Source organism: Dicentrarchus labrax, unplaced genomic scaffold, assembly GCF_905237075.1.
Source record: "Dicentrarchus labrax unplaced genomic scaffold, dlabrax2021, whole genome shotgun sequence".
Classification (NCBI taxonomy): Eukaryota; Metazoa; Chordata; class Actinopteri; family Moronidae; genus Dicentrarchus; species Dicentrarchus labrax.
The window spans coordinates 439,144-457,230 of record NW_026136722.1 but is presented as its reverse complement, the minus strand read 5'-3'; the positions used below and the strand labels follow the sequence as shown (position 1 = coordinate 457,230).

Here is an 18,087-nt window from a genome sequence, read left to right as displayed (position 1 = left end):
CCCCTAAAATAAAACCCCTTGTTTTAACAGGTGCTAATGGTTTTATTACAGCACGATCCAGATATTGTGTTGAACCGCAACACCGCTTATTGACATGTTAAGGAATGAAATATAAGCCCCATGTGAGTGTGTATTTTTAATCATCATGATTCACCCTTTATTTATGTATTTGATATTTTATGATTAGGTGCTTCTTGCTCTGTCCTGACTCCTCTGACACCTTTGTGGTGATCAGCTGATCTCCACTCCCTCCAGTGGCAGGGACTCGTTATGTATCCAGGCGTTTCACCTCTCTGTGAATTACTGGGAGTGTTTCAGTGTTCATCACTGGGCCACACAGTGAGTGTGTGAAAGAGGAAACCAATAAACTTCACACAGCCATCTTCATCAGATTTACGCTGACATTCACACTCAGCCAACACCCACGACATCAAACACAAGCTGTGGTGTTCTCAGCGCTTGTTATTGCTACTTATCCACATCCACAACCAGTATGATACTAAAGGGTGCCACTGAAAGATCACACACACCAACCACTGTCATGTGTTGTTGTTTTATTATAAAAACAAACATCAAAATGAACAAAGAAATTCAGACAATAGAGCACATCAAGGGGAAAGACAAAAAAAAAACAATTGTAACATAATTCTAATGATAGCAGAAACTCCAGCCTGCTGGCGGCTGGTTGAGCTTCGCTTTCTTCTCTGCACTCTTTCACCAGTCAGGAAAAATAATCTAAGCTGATCAAAGTATTTTCAGGACTCTTAAAGTTGCTAACTTACACCTTGGGTTGACCTGGAAGACAGTTCCTAATAACATACTCGCTTGTATTTTAAAAACAGCAGAGGAGTTACAGCGTGTATCAAATAAAGAGTGATTCTAAAATATCAGGCTAATTGTTTAAATGCAGGCCTTACTTCTTCAATAAAATATGCATCTTCCAATTAGGGATCCTATCGGCGACAGTTCGTGACCCTAGGCCGCTTTTATCCATAAAAAACAATAACAATGACATAACTGAAAAACTGCTCCCTTCCCCCCCCGAAAAAAGCATTTATATTAATATTACATTACATAACCATTAAATAAGATCATCAGAGCACAGAAACAGGAATGACAGAAGTGCCGTATCATTGATGAATCAACAATTACAAATAAAAAGCGAACTGGACAAAGATTTCACAAAGATACAACTCCTCCATCATTCCAAATATGATGAAACATAATAAAATAATTATTTTTTTTTACATAACATCAAGGCCATTTTGCTTGAGAGCTCTACATCATATGTGGACACATCCCCTCCAAGACCACTCCTCACTTTCATAAGACTATTTTCACTCAGATATACTGTACCTTAAAGTGACATGCCACCCAACATCTGTTGAGTACAGCAGACAGCAGATACTGTTATGGACGTTCTTTCCTGCTGTGTAAACCATGATGAATTCAAACTGACCACAGCCGCTGTTCTCCATCAGTTGTTTAAAGCCACAGCAGGTGAGTGTTTGATGATGACTTTTGGTGGACTATCATTTTAAGGGCCAGGCGACTGACCTTGGTCAGATCCAGACTCTGACAGAAAACCTTTCCTAGTCAGCTCTAACATGTGACAGTGCTTTCTTTGATGCGTGTCTCCTCTTGAGCAGTGGGTAAGGACTTCCTGTTTAATGTACTTCTGTTAATCTGCCTATGTACAACCTATGTACAATCACATTGTGAGTCTGTATGCAATTACTTTAATATGTAAAATGTATATGCATCTGTCTGTGTGTTTAGAAAGGCATTTTCAAACTTAATGGCCCATGATTGGCTGCTTCCCTCTGTTATTTAGACATTCCCCAAATCCAATCATTTTCCCCTGTTTCTTGTGAGCAGGTCAGCAGTAGTTGTCTATCATTCTTGCAATTTCTGCAACAGCAAGTCAAATTGCTAACTAAAGTGCTGTACTGCTGCATCCTAAAGTCTAAATACAGCTGCTCAGCAAGGTTTCATTAGAATGATGCTGCACTGGATTGAAGCATCACTTTAAATAGTCACTTAATTCAGGATAACTGACTTGGTGCTTAAGTATTCTATTTTGCTCCACAGTACAATGCTGCCATTGTACTGCGTATGAGGTAGATAAGAAGAGACACTACTCAGCACTGTATGGTGAAAAGCAAGCTAGTCTGTCTGTCTGCATCCTACAGCACAGCCATGTTTAACAGACTGTGGCTGTCTACTCTTGAATACTCCGAAGCCCTTAATTGAAGCTTGCAATTTCAATGAGACATTACACAGTTATTGTAGCACTCTGCTGCCGTGTGCCAATAATGATTGTACAGCTCGGTATACTACAGCTAATCAATGCACTGCTGCATTGCATTCATTTAAACAGTTATTAGATAATGGTCCCTTTTCCCTTTGGGGCCTATTAAACCTGATTTTCTTGTTGTTGTGTAGCATTGTTTAAAATGAGGCTGTTTGCCAGCAGGGTACCATTAATGTCCAGAAGGTGGCATGATTGTGCTGCAACAATGAAACTAAGCATCAATGGAGGAAATGTGCAGCAGCTGCGGTGTGGATATAGGGCTTAGAGTTAGATGTAGCTGTGGCAGTAAAAATCAGCTGTGTGTGTGTGTGTGTGTGTGTGTGTGTGTGTGTGTGTGTGTGGAGGGAGAGAGAAAAGCCTGGCAGTTTGAAGAAAAGTCTTGGCCCTGGATCAGTGTGAGGGTGTGAATGAGTGACAGAATTCCTTGTTGTTGGTGGGTTGAGTAGCCTGGTTTACATCTTTCTATGTATGATAGCATTGTTGCTGTACTGTACTCTGAGTAGCCCTAGTGTGTGTGTGTGTGTGTGTGTGTGTGTGTGTGTGTGTGTGTGTGTGTGTGTGTGTGTGTGTGTGTGTGTGTGCGCGCGCGTCTTCAGGAGGCAGCGATGGTCGTGCCCCCGCTGAGGCGCAGCAGGATCTGTTGACAGTCCTGCAGGGACCGACGGTCTCCCACTCGCTCCAGGGTGCGCTTGGCCTCGGCCAGCAGGCGGGCACGGTGCCCGGGCGGGGTTAGTAGAGGCATGGGCAGGTGGCGGCAGGCCAGCAGGATTGCATGAGCCCTCTCTCGCTCACCCAGGACACACTCACCTTCTGACAGCAGGGGGGAAAGAAGAAGAAATGTGCCGATTAGAATCCATGGCCTGCTGGTGTGTGTGTGTGTCTGTGTGTGTGTGTGAGTGTAAGAATACAGGGTCATGTTGCCCTCTAAGACTGTTTCAAGTAAGTTTTTGAATAGTTAAGTTTAAGAACAACCACCGGGGAACTGGTCCTGAGCCAGCAGTCAAGGTGACCTCCTTGTGTGTGTGTGTGTGTGATGTCTGTGTGTGTGTGTGTGTGTGTGTGTGTGTGTGTGTGTGTGTGTGTGTGTGTGTGTGTGTGTGTGTGTGTGTGTGTGTGTGAGATGTCTGTGCTTAAATCAACGTGTAAAGATGAGTTAATTACCGGCTGTGTAGGAGCTGTGCGTCCTGCGTCGGAGGTTGTGCTCCAGCAGCTGGTGTGTCCTTGTGGGACTGGCTCCAGCCATCAGCCTCACTGTGGTCTCATGAAGAAACACCTGCAGGAAGAAAACACACATCAGAGCCACGATTATTGTCACCGTCAAGTATTTCCAGGTGTTTGTCTGAGTGTTGGAGCAGAAAAGCACTGATCCCCTCACATCATTTCTGTACTACTGGGGGATATATACAAGAAATATTCTATCTTTCATGCAATGTGGCACACAGCATCTTGAGTGAATAATCCTCCATTACCGTCTCGCAACAGAACCTCATAAAATAATGCAGTTCATGGGGTTCTTAGAGTCTCGCACAAGTCAAATCATAACAAATGATCAACGACCGCTGTGAAAACAGTAGCTGTTGAAGACCCCCTGGCAACAGTAATGACTACTACAGTAATTCTTATGAGTATGATTGATGATACGTTAAACTGCGGTGAGATTTCTGCAGCTGCTTAGAGTGGGAGAGAACCCGATTTCCAAGGCTGATACAGTAAATGTGGTATTATCGTGAACAAGATTAGCAGGTTCCAGACGATTTACAGGCTTGCAGGCTGGCTCAGAGTTTTTTATTAACACAAGAAAAACAAAAGCTATGACATGCTCGCAACATATTGAGGTTGTTATGAGTGTTATACCATTATAAAAGGGATTATTTGTTCTTTCTTTTGAGAAAGCCAGACAATGAAGGCTAACTTTATGCCACCCATTTGGGCTTTAACAACTTGTTATTGGAATTTCTCAATATTTGTAAGATTTTAAGAGCTGAATTAGCAATAAATGAATATGAATCTACTCATTAATTTTGCCGAGTTGCCCGTCACAGGAAATACAGTACGGTCAAGATCAGACTGATGAATCCCTGGCACTCATTTATAAGTGACATTATGTGGTCACAACAGAATGTAGGGTAAAATAAAGCATCATGCATTTGCAAATTTACAAACATTACTTGACCTAAGTTTGTCAGTACCTGCTACAAGATTTTCCACCTATGAAGCTCTTCAAAATGTCCCAGACACTTCAGGAAAACAACCAGAACGTAGGTTTCAATGTTGTTGCTCCATCTAACCCTACCTGTTTCCTGTGACTTTTGACTTTAAAATGATCTCACTTTGTCTAGTTGTGGATGTACCTTGTGTTGTGCCTGTCTGTAGCACTGTGTGAGCTTTCTGAGCGCGCTGAGGTCCCTCTGGAAACCCGCCAACTGGGATCCAGGTGCCAGGCCAGGTTCCCCATTACTGCTGCCTCCCCGCTGCCATAAACTAGTCCTCAAGGTCAGCAGAAGGTCACAGACCAGGAGCTCCACCCCCTTGGAATAGAAAGTAGACAAAGATCAGATGTGCTGTTTGGTGCATTTACATAAAATGGATTATTTGAAAAGAAAATATATTTAAAGCTTGCAAGTTATTGTAAATGGTTGATTTATATTTTTACAAGATGCATTTTGTAGTATGCCAACCACAAGCCACCATCATTACCAGTGCACCTCAACCACCATGCATGCCAGAAATGAAAAACGACATGATATTCAGTGAAGGTGGAGTGTTGGGGTGTGTAGCGGGTGCGTGCAGATTGGGGAGGCCTCTGTACTGCACTGCAGACACATCGCACTCGGATTCAGGATCATGCAATGCAACTACAATGCACCACAGCCACCTCCTGCCACCCACACTGCGCACACACACACAGCCCCGCGTCAGCCTGCCCTGACCACCACTGAGCATGCAGTGTGTGTGTGTGTCTGTGTGTATGTATGATATAACCCTGAATGCATTAACTGGCTCTGTGTGTGTGTGTGTGTGTGTGTGTGTGTGTGTGCAAGACAGCAGACAAGATTACGTACGAATTACAAACCTAGAGCAGATCTTAAGGACAAAATGATGCCGGCGTTTGGAGTGCTGTGTACACTACCTTGTTCAGCCAGTTCCCAGACTGGGCGAGGGGCACCGAGATGCTGGAGCGCAGGTAGCTGCTGGCTCTGTCGCAGTGAGACAGGCAGGCTACCGCCCCCTCTCCCTTCAGAGGGGAAAGACTCATCTGAACTGTCTTGCAAAGCAGCAGCACAGCCTTGGGCAGAGGGTGGCTGAAGCAGAGAGGTGAGAGAGGTACAGAGAGGACAGTTACTGTGGTTTATTTTAAACAGAGATGAATGTGTAATAGTTTTTACTAAAATCTTTCAGTTTAATTTATTTTAAATGTTAAGAATTAACAGCTAGATAGTTTAAAGATGATCCTGTGCAAAGTTATGACTTCCCTGTTGAATTGTTGGAGATTATCTTAAATGTATCAGATTTTTATAGATTAAAAGATTCCTGTAGCGTGAATCTATCTGTCCAACTCGTGTTTTGTCCTATTTATACATACTGAAACAGGTTTTACTTCACTTACTCAAGAGTGTGTAGGGCCCTCGGCATCCGTTCTGCCTCTGCCAACAGTGACCTTACTGCGACATCATCACCCTGCAGCCAATGCACAGCAGCCTTCAGGACCAAAGCCCACCAACGACTCACTGGGTCCCCCACTGGCAGGAAGAAGAGAGCAGAATTTTTTGTAGAAAATAAAAAATAAAAAATAAAAAAACAACAATGAGGACAAACTAGCTCCAGTCTAAGAGCCTTGGTGGACATTTTTGGGGTCTGATGTGACTGGAAAAGCTTTTTCTCGTCAAGCTTTAACTGTCAAATGAGAGACGATGTGATTGTTAAGACACCCGCATTTTTATCTCTGCTCTGTGTCTCCTGCTGTATCAAAAGCTGTGTGTGTGTGTGTGTGTGTGTGATGATATAATGTGCTTTGTGCGCAGCATAGCTCAGTGTGAAAACAAGAATTGATTAAGACTGTAGCTAATTAACATCCCCTAACAGATCATCAATGTGTTTATATCCATTTCAAGTCATTTATTACAACAAATCAATGAAAGTGTTATCTGTGATAATCCAATAAAACGTTAATCCCAAAAGCTAAATTGGTTGTCAGTATACGGCAAACAGAGCAAAGAAAATCCATTCATGTTGACAGTAACGACTCAGATGGCTATCTGGTTAATCTCCACTGAAGAAATAGATTTTAAATCTCTTCCCCACGCAAACATCCAATATGATTCATGCTTTCTTGTGATTGGACAGGGTTGTTCTCTTCATGCTATTCATACCTGGTGTGGTGGTGTGATTGGGAGGAGTTGAGAAGGGAGGAGGAGGGGAGGGAGAGTCCTCTGTACAGCTGTTCAATAACTGGAGAAACTCCAGGGCACTGGAAAATTCTCTGAAGTGGGGCAGACCATATAAAAAGGTTAAAGATCCAGGATAGCTGATTAATGCACATCAAAGTGTCAAAATATTTGCTGGTAGCCCTGCCTCACCCAGAGTCGTTCTTGCGTTTGCCTGATTCAGAGTCGCTCTGTGGCTGAATGAGGGTGTGAACGGCTCTCTCCAAAAGCTTCCTGCAGAAACAGCGGTGAAGCTGTGCAATGGGGTCAGCTGAAGGAGGACCAGGAGGGAACCAGTTAAATCATAGAACACAGCAGACTTTCTCTAATGCCAAGTAAAGAGCACACGTTTCCATTAAGAAATAAGGGAAAGGACGAACAATATACAAAATAATCCATTTGTACATACAGCAAATGGCTATTATATATTATATATATATATATTATATGTCATATAATATACAGTTACAAGTGAGTCCATTTTTAAGCATTTGAATTGCCCTGCACAACCAAACAAGCACAATATTAATTTGAGGTCTATTAAGCTCAACACAATGCAACAGAGATCTTGAGCCAGGCTAAGCTAGGTAGCTTCCCTCTTCCCAGCAACGGTTTCCAGCTCTTCTTGGAAAATCCTGAGGCATTCCCAAGCCAGATGAAATATATAATCTCTCCAGCGTGTTCTAAGTCTACCCCAGGTTCTCATACTAGTGGGACAGGCCTGGAAAACCTCAGAAGAGAGGCATCCTGATCAGATGTCAAACCACCACAACTGGCTCCTTTAGACAACAGCAGTGGCTCTATTTTGAGTTCTCTCTGGACATCTGAGCTCCTTACTCTAAGGCATAGCCAAGACATCCTACAGAGGAAACATATTTTGGCCGCTTGTATGCACAATCTCATTCCTTTCAGTCACTACCCAAAACCCATGAGGGTTGGAAAGTAGATTGACTGGAAAATCGAGAGCTTTGCTCCCTCTTCACCACAGTGGTCCGGTACAATGCCTGCATTACTTCTACTGCTGTACTGATCCACCTGTCAACCTCATGCATCAACTCCATTTAACCCCAAGATACTTGTATTATTATCACTATTAATATTTATTATTTATTCATATACATATATATATTTAAATGCTATATTTCCCTTTAGGTCTCTATGGAAAGTTCATCTTGCAGTATTCCAAGGACTTTTTTAAAAGGAGTTTGTCTTTTTTTGTCACACTTTTTGTGAGATTGAGGGTGATGCTCTTTCAATTTATTTTTCTATTATGTCAGAACTATGAGGCTTCATGATTTTAACCATCAGAAGCATGATGTTATGAGTTTTTTTTGCATTTGACTGTTGGACTGACTGGATGGAAGAACAAAAGAATGAAAGAAGGACAAAGAGTAAAATAGAGTACGGACCAATTCTTGAATGTATGACATACCTGGATCTCTCTGAGAAGTGTACACCCCGTCGGTGCTCTCGGACTTCACCGACCAATCGCAACTCAGAAAGAACTGCCTACCCAGCGGGGTGAAGAGCCAACGCAGGCAGTCAGGGATCGGCCTGGTCTCTGATTGGTTGGCCACACTCTCTGCACAACTCAACAGATAACCCTGGGAGATAAAACACAGAAGAAAAGATGCTGATGGTGGAATCACAACTCATCCAAAGTAAATCAGATATCATTGGAATTAAGTCATTATTTCCTCTCCATATTTGTGTTTCTGTGATGCTTTATGAGACAAAAGTATATAATATTCAAACACAGGATGACGGCAGACAGAGGATGGATGATGTAAGAGTCTCACAGGTAAAAAGGACAGGTGGTGGCCCAGCATGGTGCGCAGGGCTGTTGCTGCAGTGACATAGATCTGGGTGAGCTGGGCGGGGGCCATCTTGCCTTGGGCGCTCTCGCTGAGGTTGACAGCACTCAGAGAAAGAGACAAAGCCCACAGGCTGCTGCGCTGAGGCAGCTTTCCTATATATATAGAGAGAGAACAGACACTGTATCACCGTGTTTAAATCTTCATAGCGTGTCAAAGTGAAAGTAAGGTGCAAAAGTGTTCTGTTGTTATTAATGTGATATTGTTGTGAGTCACTTATGTAACCCTTGTTTTTTTCTTGCCTGTGTACAGCATCAGCTCACTTTGTTCTCAACACTCACCTGTGAGTTGCAGCTGGCTCAGCCGGTGGTAAACCAGTGCTGCGTCCTTCGCACTAGTCCTAGCCTCCTCCCCCTCATGCTTCCCTCCAACCTGGTGAACCAGCCAGCCCAGAGGTGTTGGACGATGCAAGAAGTAGCGAATCACATTCCAGGACAGTGAGCAGACCAGGTCCAGACTGGTTGAGGGAAGAGCTCTGGTCAAGACGGACAGGCAGGTCTCTAAACTGTCCATTGCTGCTGTGTAATCTCCCTGCAGGAGAGAGGAGACAGGGAAAATAGTAAGCTAAGACTGACAGGAAAGATGAGGGGGGGACATGGGATGGAGGTCAGGACTTAGATCTGAAAGCGATTTGAACGAACGCTAAAAATAAACCCAGGCAGGGAACAGGCAGCCTAAACCGGGACATCAAAATGGTGAGAATCAAAGAAAACTGGGTGAAGTGTTCTTCAATAAGTGAGAAAACATCAAATCTAATTCTTAAAGCGCAGCCAAAATTGGAGAAAAGCACCAATATTCACACAGATACATGAAATGTGAGTAGTGTGATAATGTTTTCCTATATTTGGAAATGCTAGCTCACTCTTTGTTGAGATGTTTCCTTAACACACAAAAGGAATACATATAAGCAGCACTGCAAACCGTGTTCTTGGTTCCTCCTCCTCCTCCTCCTCCTCCTCCTCCTCCTCCTCCTCCCAGGACAGATCTGTACTCACCCTTTTGAGATGCAGGTCGGCTTGTTTGCGGTGCCTCCAGAACGATACGGATTTTGGAGAGTGAAGGGGCGTGACGGGCTCCCACAGATAGAGAACTCTGACACAGCCCCACACTGCTCCTACCCCACTCAGCACCCACACCATCACCCATGGCAACAGGCACCGTAGCCAGGATGCTGGAGGATGAGAGGAATTGAAACAAGTGGTAAAGGTCATTACACATTTTTGAATACTTGCATCACAAATTCAATCAGGACTTCTGAACTCTCAAATTGTGTCATGAACCCCGATAAACAGAGGGGTCAGGCCTGCTCACCAAAGTCCTGCGTGTGACTTGGGAACCAGACCAGCGTTCTAGACGGCACATGGCCCCCAGATAGGCTGTGGCTCCCTGAGGCCTCAGAGCCCAGCAAAGATGGCAGCGGGTTTAGGGACAGGCAGAAGAAAGTCAGGGCGCAGAGAAGCAATCGAGAACGATCCATCACTCCAACTGAGGAGGGCGAATCTGGCTCACTCTTCATCTGATGGTAAGAGAGAGGAGAAAGCAGGTTTACAATAATGAACATCTGTAAAATAATTTACAATCATGTCAGCTATTAAACTTGCATCATAAACCTTGTACATAATGTTTTGGCAACACTGTATTAAATGATGGTCAAATAATTATGGTGTAAATTTTAATTTGAAAAAAATCTCTGTTCAAGGTGGAAGAGAAACAGCCTTACGGGATGTGTGTAATCCTGTCATTGCGCGTTTACCTGCTCATGATCCAGTAAGGGGCTGCCCGGCTCAGAGTCCACACAGTAAGGAGAAAACTGGGGAGGGGAACCAGAACCAGAGTCCGAGGCTGGAGGTGACATCATCACTATTTCCTGTTTAAGCTCCACATCTTCAGGCAGGATCACTGGCTCTGAGACAAAGAGAGACAGACACTCAATAAAGTATCCAGTTGCTTCAGATGACGCTCTGCTCAGAACATTCAGTGATGTACAACACTTACTGTTCTTCTGGTTGGCCATCTTAAGGGCCAAGTTCTCCTGTCGTAGTTTGTGGTTGACCTGTTGCAGGTATTTGATGTAGTCAATGGCCTTCCTCAGCACTCCTGACTTATGCATCTGGGAAGAAGGACATGGAGGAAGACGTGAGGATTCAATTTCTGTTAAGCTCATGAGTGAAATCAGTCCTTTTCCCCTTACTTCCTAAACAATTTATTTGATTAAAAAGGTCAAAGTCAAAACCACTAACCTTTGCGTCATTGCCCATGACCAGGTCTCTGAGCTCTATGATCTTGTCGTTGATGGAGGACCGGTACCTCTTCTCGATGATGTTGTGGGTCGTCCTCCTCTCGCCCTCCTTCACCACTCCTCCCGGCCCTACTCCACCTCCCATCATCTGGCTGTGGTCCATGTTTGATCTGACGCCATTTGTGCAGTGGGAGGAGCCCGGCTGGAGCTGCTTGATTGGCAGCTTGTCTCCTCCTCCCATCATAACAGGGACGGTGGTCAGGATGTTGCTGCTCATCAACGTCTGGGGACAGAAGTCAGTAGCAGTACATTAGTTTTGCCTAGTTTTCCTTTTTTAGGGACCAAGATTGTAAACCAAATAGTAATGCAAAATCTTTTATGCAAGTAGTGTACCGGGACTTGCAGAGCTGTGTTCTGGATGGGCGTTGTCAGGGTGGTGATCCCCGTAGGGCTCTGCATGGTAGACAGCACCTGTGTGCCGTCTGATTTGAGCGTCGTCAGAACCAGTGAATCTGTCTTCAGAATCTGAGGCTGCTGGACCAGAAGCTGATGGAAAGACGTCCAAAGGTCAATGAGTGTTTTTTTTTTTTTTTTTTTACAAGCAGTTTAAAAGATCAGAGCTTTGGTACTCAGATCTGATGGGCCTCTCCTCATCTTTGCAACTACAACAAACTTAGGGAAACAAAAGAAGAGCTATTTTTTGCAGTAAGGTCGTTTATGTGTATTTAAATATTCATCTTTTATTATCAGATATCAGCTAAACAACAGTGAGCTTACTTACAGGTACTTGCTGCATCTGCTGTTGCATTGTGTGGACTGTGGTGGGCGCTGTGGAGAGAGTCTGGATGGTCTGACCGGTTGGAGTCAGGACCCGCTGGTGCTGAATGGTCACCGGTTGGAGCTGTGGTGATGTCATAATGCTCTGCATCTGTGGTTGGAGGACTGGGAATGGAAGAAAAGATGATGGATGATTTATCAGTCAAATTCAGAATACGCTGAGAATAAAGCATATTATTGTGGCAACGACATGTGATTATTAAAAGACAGGATAATGTACTGTATGACCCTCTCTTTAGTCACCTTGGAAACTAGGAGCAGGGCTCTGGTGGCAGATGACAGGGTTCTGGATGAAGCGTCCGCCGCTGGAGGTAATCATTACAGTTTGGGCTGCCTGGGTCTGGATTGGCAGGGGCGTCTGGCTGTGGGTCTGAACCAGGGTGTGGACTGGGAAGCTCTGGGTGTGCATGGGGATTCCCTGGGTGTGCATCTGCATTTAAGTAAAAAAAAAAAAGAAATCAATGCATAGTTTTGCCTCAGCATCTATTTTTCTCCTCAAACATTATTCAAGTTTGATGCAACATAAGACAGTTTTTCTGTCTTTTTTGATGTACCGTTTTAGGAAAAAGGTATTTCACTCAAGAGAATAAACTATATCTGTCAGGCAACAGTTTTAGCTGAGACGTGCATGGCTGTTTTTAGGGATGCTGAACTGGATATTACATTTTACAGTCTGTCAGTACTCATTTTTCACCTGTCAGCAGAAGCTTTTTTTTTTTAGTATGGACGGCACAATTTAAGAAAATAAATCCACATCGTGTCCACAACAGACAATGAAATAACAGCTGGAGAGGCCAGCACCACAGACTGAACAGCACTAGTTTATCACTGCAGCAGTTATACAGACACACTATGTCACTAACTGTTCATAAAACTAACTGCCCCCAGTAGAACTAGTAGTGAAATGTGGGTTATTAGCCATGTCAAACACAGGATTTCAGTGTGAACGTGGTGTCAGATAGTCAATACCTGGATGGTGGGCTGGGCTGTCTGTTGAGGCTGAGGCTGAGGCTGGATGGGCTGGACCACCTGAGGCCGGGGCTGAAGGAGTGGAGGGCTACGGGTCACCTGCTGCTGCACTGAGGGGGCTGTGGTGGGGGAGGGGGTCTGGGCGGGAGTGAGGGGAGGGGTGAGGGGTAGAGCCTGGGGAGACAGTGTCTGGGAGGGGGCGAGGCTAACGTTGGTACTCTGGTAGACAGCTGGGGTTGGGGTCTGAGGAGTTTGGGGGGTTTGAGGGGTTTGAATGGCAGGTCGTGCGGTGGTGCTGGTACCACCACTCTGTATAGAGCCTGCTGAGTTCATCTGGTCCTCAAACAAGTCCGGGAAGTCCCCCACCTGGTTGCTGACAAACTGCAGCATCTCTGAGGACACAGAGAAAGAGAATGGTTGTCTAGATTTCATTGAGTAAGTGTTGTGTAACTAAGAGCAGAATATGAATGATGACACCTGTAGATCAACATATTGCAGCATAATCTAAATCCCCATGACTGATGGTGACAATGATATGACTACCTTCAAGCTCAGGCCTTGGCCACACCCAATATTACAATACTTGGGAGGTAATAATCTGTATATTGCTTTCCCAAGTGTCCTTGAGAGAGAACTCTTAAGGTGAAACTAAATATAAGGTGGTAAGGTTGCTTAGAGGTGTGAATGCTGTTTCCTGGAGAAGTTCATGGACTGGCCTTGAATTGGCACATGCACACACAGCTACTGTAATGGTCATAAATCATTGCACAGATTGTACAGAAAGCAAAAGGCCTTCAAACAGAAAGCCTTGAAAAGGTGTGCTGTAATCTTACTGATGGCCCAGAAAGACAACGGGAACAGGGTGAAAAAGCACTGAGAACTGATGGATGGATGAATGGCACTATGGTTGTATTATTAAACACTGGTGCACACTATGTTAAACACCACCTAATTGCATTCAATAAATGGTTACTTACATGGTTAAGTGATTGGGTGTTAATGTAATATAACTTAATATATACAGTATGATATGTTATATATATGATATGACAATATATGTGATAATATGCACTCAATTGCCAATTTATTAGATCCACCTTGCTAACAAATCATCTTCTCTTTTGCTGCTTTAAGGTGTTGATTTACCTTAACAGTAATAGTTTGTGGTGCTGTTTAATTAAACTGCATTTTATATATATATATATATACACATTTTTTTTTTTTTTTTTTTTTAAAAAGGTATCCTGTGGATTTCTTCTAACCTCTACTAGTCCAGTTAAGCATTTTCTTTATGTGTGGGTCCCCATTTTGCTTGTCTCAGGACCCCATCCAGCTAATGGTTTCACACTATTGATCGACAAGTAGCGATAATACACCAAGACATGCAGCAATGCGCCAGCAAAGGGAGGGAAAAAGAAGACTGCCAGCAAGTAAACATCGATGTAAACAAAGCTGGATTTAAAATGTTTAATGTGTAAAATGTTACATTTTATGTGGAAGGAATTCACCATGTTTGTTACAGTGTGGTGAGTAACACTGAATGTAAACATAACTTTTGTTTGTGTAAAAAAATCACCCATCGCAATTTTGTATCAACCTCACTTTAATATCTTAACAGCTACGAGAAGAAAGAAGTTTGCCAAACAACACAAGGTTGCGGACCATTGCTGTGGACACCATGTCTTTCGTGGTCTCACAGGACTTTGGAACTTAAAGACTTCACTGCCTGACACGGTCCATGTGGTGGAAGCTGCCCTGGTTGATCTGTATCACTGATAGTGTATATGGCTTCAGCCATCAGGGTCAATGAGGCATCAAAGAACAGAGCCTGCAGTCTTGAACTTAGTCTTACTGCACAGCGGTGTGGAAGCCGACAATCCAACAGACCACAGAACACATTCATTGACTGCTTCAGACTGACATGAAAGCACTAAGCACGCCCCCACCGATGAGAACATTTAGAATATTCTGAATAGGAAAATTGATTACTGATGAACATTAGCAAAGAGAGAGACACTGGATATCATTCAGCCAAGACATGTGACAGCCCTGTGTCATTCTGATGACGTTACAGTTGCTTTACATGTAGACATTAAGTCCAGTCACTACTGTGTGTCACCATAATGACTGACTGTATCTGTCATTTAATTCCTTGCCACTCTATTAAAACAAATATTACTAATTACTAATATTTGTTTTATCTTTGCCTAAGCTTGACAAGAACTGTAATGAACTAAATGTAAATGTAAATGAAGCAAACACTTCCTAGTTTAGTTAGTTGGCTTTTGCTCTGTTTAAGCATTAGTTTAGAGCTGTGGCACGAACTGTATTTTGGTGTCATTGTGTTTTACAATGAACACAAAAGGCCTGATACCAGAACAGATTTATAAAAGTGGAGACAGTAGAAAAATAAAACATTACAACACCAAAGGTTCTCTTCTCATATCTTTGTCAGCAGCCAGCTTCCTGTCACCTCTGACTGTCTGTTGTCACTTGTTGTATTTCAGTATAGTGTATAAAGCAATAAAGGTGTTGCTATCTGTATATATAGCTTTATTTTTTGTCGTTGTCACACAACTTCATGGCTATAAAACGCGATTTGATCGAGGGTCACAAAACACCAACAGGCAAACCAAGGATAGTAATTTCTGGGGTTGTACTTATGACTGCGTATGTCAGTTACAAGAGGGACATAAACCACACCAGTACTTGTCTGAACATAAGCAATATTCCTAAAAGCAAAACTAGAACAATAAAGGTTTTAGATACACAACGCTGTATGAACATTAATTGGCCTTTTTGCTCAGGAGCTTCAACCAGCCTGTCTTTCACATGTCACATATACATGTTCACATAATGTGAGCAGACACACTAGACCCTGCTCTTCTACACCTCCATGGGGGGCAGACTGTGCATGACAGACAGGACAAAGCAGTTCTGAGCCCCCAGAGCTTCAGACAAGCTGACACAAAGGGTAAATCCATCAAAGGGGGACAGTTTCCTAGGCTGCTCAGTTCAAAGAAATCAGGTTATATAACCAGATTCGCAGTTGCTAAGAGAATAATTGGGAGAATGTTCTAGATATATGTAGGGTCAAGTGCATAAGCCCTTAGAGGGGCCTCTCAGATTGTATAGTCGATGAAATGCTCACAGCTCGTCTGAAGAACAAAGGTTAAATATCTCTGCAGGTCTACAGTAAACCAGCTGCTGCACAGAAAGAGAGGAGAGACCTATCGCCGTCTAGTTTACTAAGATCTGAAAGAGGCTGTGGAGATTTTAAATACATATGACAAAAGCTATGATTTCTATAACAAGGGTACATTTTCCTGCAGTTGGGTGATGAGCTGATAGCAAAATTGTATTAATCCATTAGCTTGAAGGCCAAACAGAAGCAAAACTCAAGTGTGGGCTGTTGCAGCTCGCCTGTGAATTCATCAGTTAACCCGGTTGTCATTTCTCTCTCTTTCTCTCTCTCACACACAATCTGTACATTCCTCTCTTTTGACACAATGATTAAGTGGGATTACATAACTGTGGCTCGGGGGTGTACCGTCTGCTCATTCTGTCCAAGGGCCCCCTTTGAAAAGAGAATTAACAGCAGACACCAAAGGCAGGTGGAGTTTCAGAAATGTTTCATAGTGCCACCGTGTGCAGTACTGTCAGTGTTGGCCGTGATCTTGTTCAGTACAGTTCTTTTGTATGTTGGTGAATATTACAAACCCACTGCCCACTGTGGGCCAGTAGATAAAAAGACAGAGTTCTACCCTCAAGCCCAGCTCATCTCACACTGTCTGACACCACACGAACACACACGCCGCTCCATCAGTCCGGTCTGGTGACTTAGCATTCAGTAAAATTCCACCCTAATGGAAATCTGGTGACTCTGCGCTGCCCAGCGTTACACCAAAAGCCCCGTCCTTTCACTGTGTGCCAAAGGGTGAAACTTGTTTTGATAAGCGGGAGACTGGATGAGAGATGCTGTTTGTTCACTGAGTGCCTGCCTGCATACTGCAGAATTGGATTTTTACAGAGATGTTGTCCCACACACTCTGCAGAATAAGCGTGGAAAATACGATGAAGAAAGGTTTTCCTCATTCAGTTCTACAGAATACTTCAATCTTGACATGGAAGTCTTAAGTCCAGATAATTGTTTCTAAATGGTTTATTTATGGCCAGTGGCTTACAGTAATAACAAATTCAAGGTTTCAACTCTTGTGTCTCCCTTCACTGCCCACACACACGCTTCCAGATAAATGACACCTCTTACTGTTACCCAGCTCTGCTTCATGGGAGATAACACTCGGCCTAAAACTTCAAATTACTTTTCTATTGAAAGCTGACACTTTATGGGAATAACAACAGAGAGCACAATAAAATCTAAAGCCTAAAATGTTAACTCAGTGTGCAAATTATGGACGGATTGAGAGGGCAATGTAACACGACAGACTTCCAGAAGTCATAATTTACTAAAGGGGATGTGCATATTTGCAATGTCCACATTATGTGGAGAATAATTCAAACCGACTTAATAAAGTATAAAAGCCTCTCCTATAACGTTTACATACAACACATTAAGAATTGTAGGCCCAATAAATCCTGACTTCCCATTACACCCCAGCTGTATGTTGAATACTTTGAAGAATAAACTTTGTGTGCTGTGCAGCCTTCACATAATCCACAGACAGACCCCCTTTCAGCTGCTTCCGCTCAGCAGGATGAGCATCTCCCGGAGCTGTCACACGGAGCGGAAACAGGCCGACACTAACTCAGGACACAACACCGTTAGCACTGATACAGTTACTCACCGTCGATGTCTCCCAGTGTGAATTCGTCCCCTAATTCCGCTAAAGTCGTGTCCATGTTCTCCATGGTGGAGATGTACTCTCCGCTGTCCATCCTGTCTTTCAGCGCCTCGCCTCCCCGGCTGTCACCGGAGGGTCGCGGGAGAAAGGCGACAAGCTCCGCTGGCTAGTCGTTCAGCGACGCCTACAAGGCTCTTTATCTTATCGTGAAGATAATTATCTGACGGAACGACCGTAAAACAAGACCGGAGCCTCAGGAGAGGCAGACTTCTACGTCGATAAAGTCATTCACATCGGTTTATGCTTAAGACGACTCCATCTTGTTTTACGCTCATTACGTCATTCACAAACAGAGTCTCTGGCCCAAAGCCGGCTCTGATTGGTCCAAACCTAGCTGTTGTTGTCATGAGACCAGTCATCGCCGTCCAATGACAGGGCCGTATTTACCGTGGTCTGATAGTACGTCAACCATCAGAAGCCTCTGTGTTATTTGAATAAACCGCGCCCCCTACCTTCATCAATAGAAGTGATCTCATGAGAGAACCTCATTCAGGAGAAAATATGTAAATAAACACATCAATAAATAGAGTCTAATAAAAACTGCAGATAAAATGATATGCATTTTCCT

The 18,087-nt window shown here is 43.6% G+C and overlaps 1 protein-coding gene across 2 annotated transcripts; it reads right to left on the bottom strand.

Moving 5' to 3' along the window:
* Nucleotides 1–539: 539 nt before the first annotated feature.
* On the bottom strand, nucleotides 540–17,810 carry srebf2 (sterol regulatory element binding transcription factor 2). Of its 2 annotated transcripts, none has more exons than XM_051387923.1 (20): nucleotides 17,463–17,810; nucleotides 12,658–13,049; nucleotides 11,932–12,118; nucleotides 11,633–11,793; nucleotides 11,245–11,397; nucleotides 10,853–11,134; nucleotides 10,608–10,722; nucleotides 10,366–10,517; nucleotides 9,924–10,128; nucleotides 9,608–9,783; nucleotides 8,894–9,143; nucleotides 8,538–8,707; nucleotides 8,171–8,342; nucleotides 6,892–7,009; nucleotides 6,685–6,794; nucleotides 5,922–6,054; nucleotides 5,445–5,616; nucleotides 4,666–4,842; nucleotides 3,476–3,587; nucleotides 540–3,124 (listed from the first exon to the last, which is right to left on the bottom strand). In XM_051387923.1, the coding sequence occupies exons 1-20, from the start codon at nucleotides 17,551–17,553 to the stop codon at nucleotides 2,907–2,909; spliced, it is 3,546 nt and encodes a 1,181-aa protein (XP_051243883.1). In that variant the 5' UTR covers nucleotides 17,554–17,810; the 3' UTR covers nucleotides 540–2,906. The 2 variants fall into 2 exon arrangements, with proteins under 2 accessions (XP_051243883.1, XP_051243884.1); XM_051387924.1 differs by having other exon boundaries at nucleotides 540–3,121.
* Nucleotides 17,811–18,087: the final 277 nt, after the last annotated feature.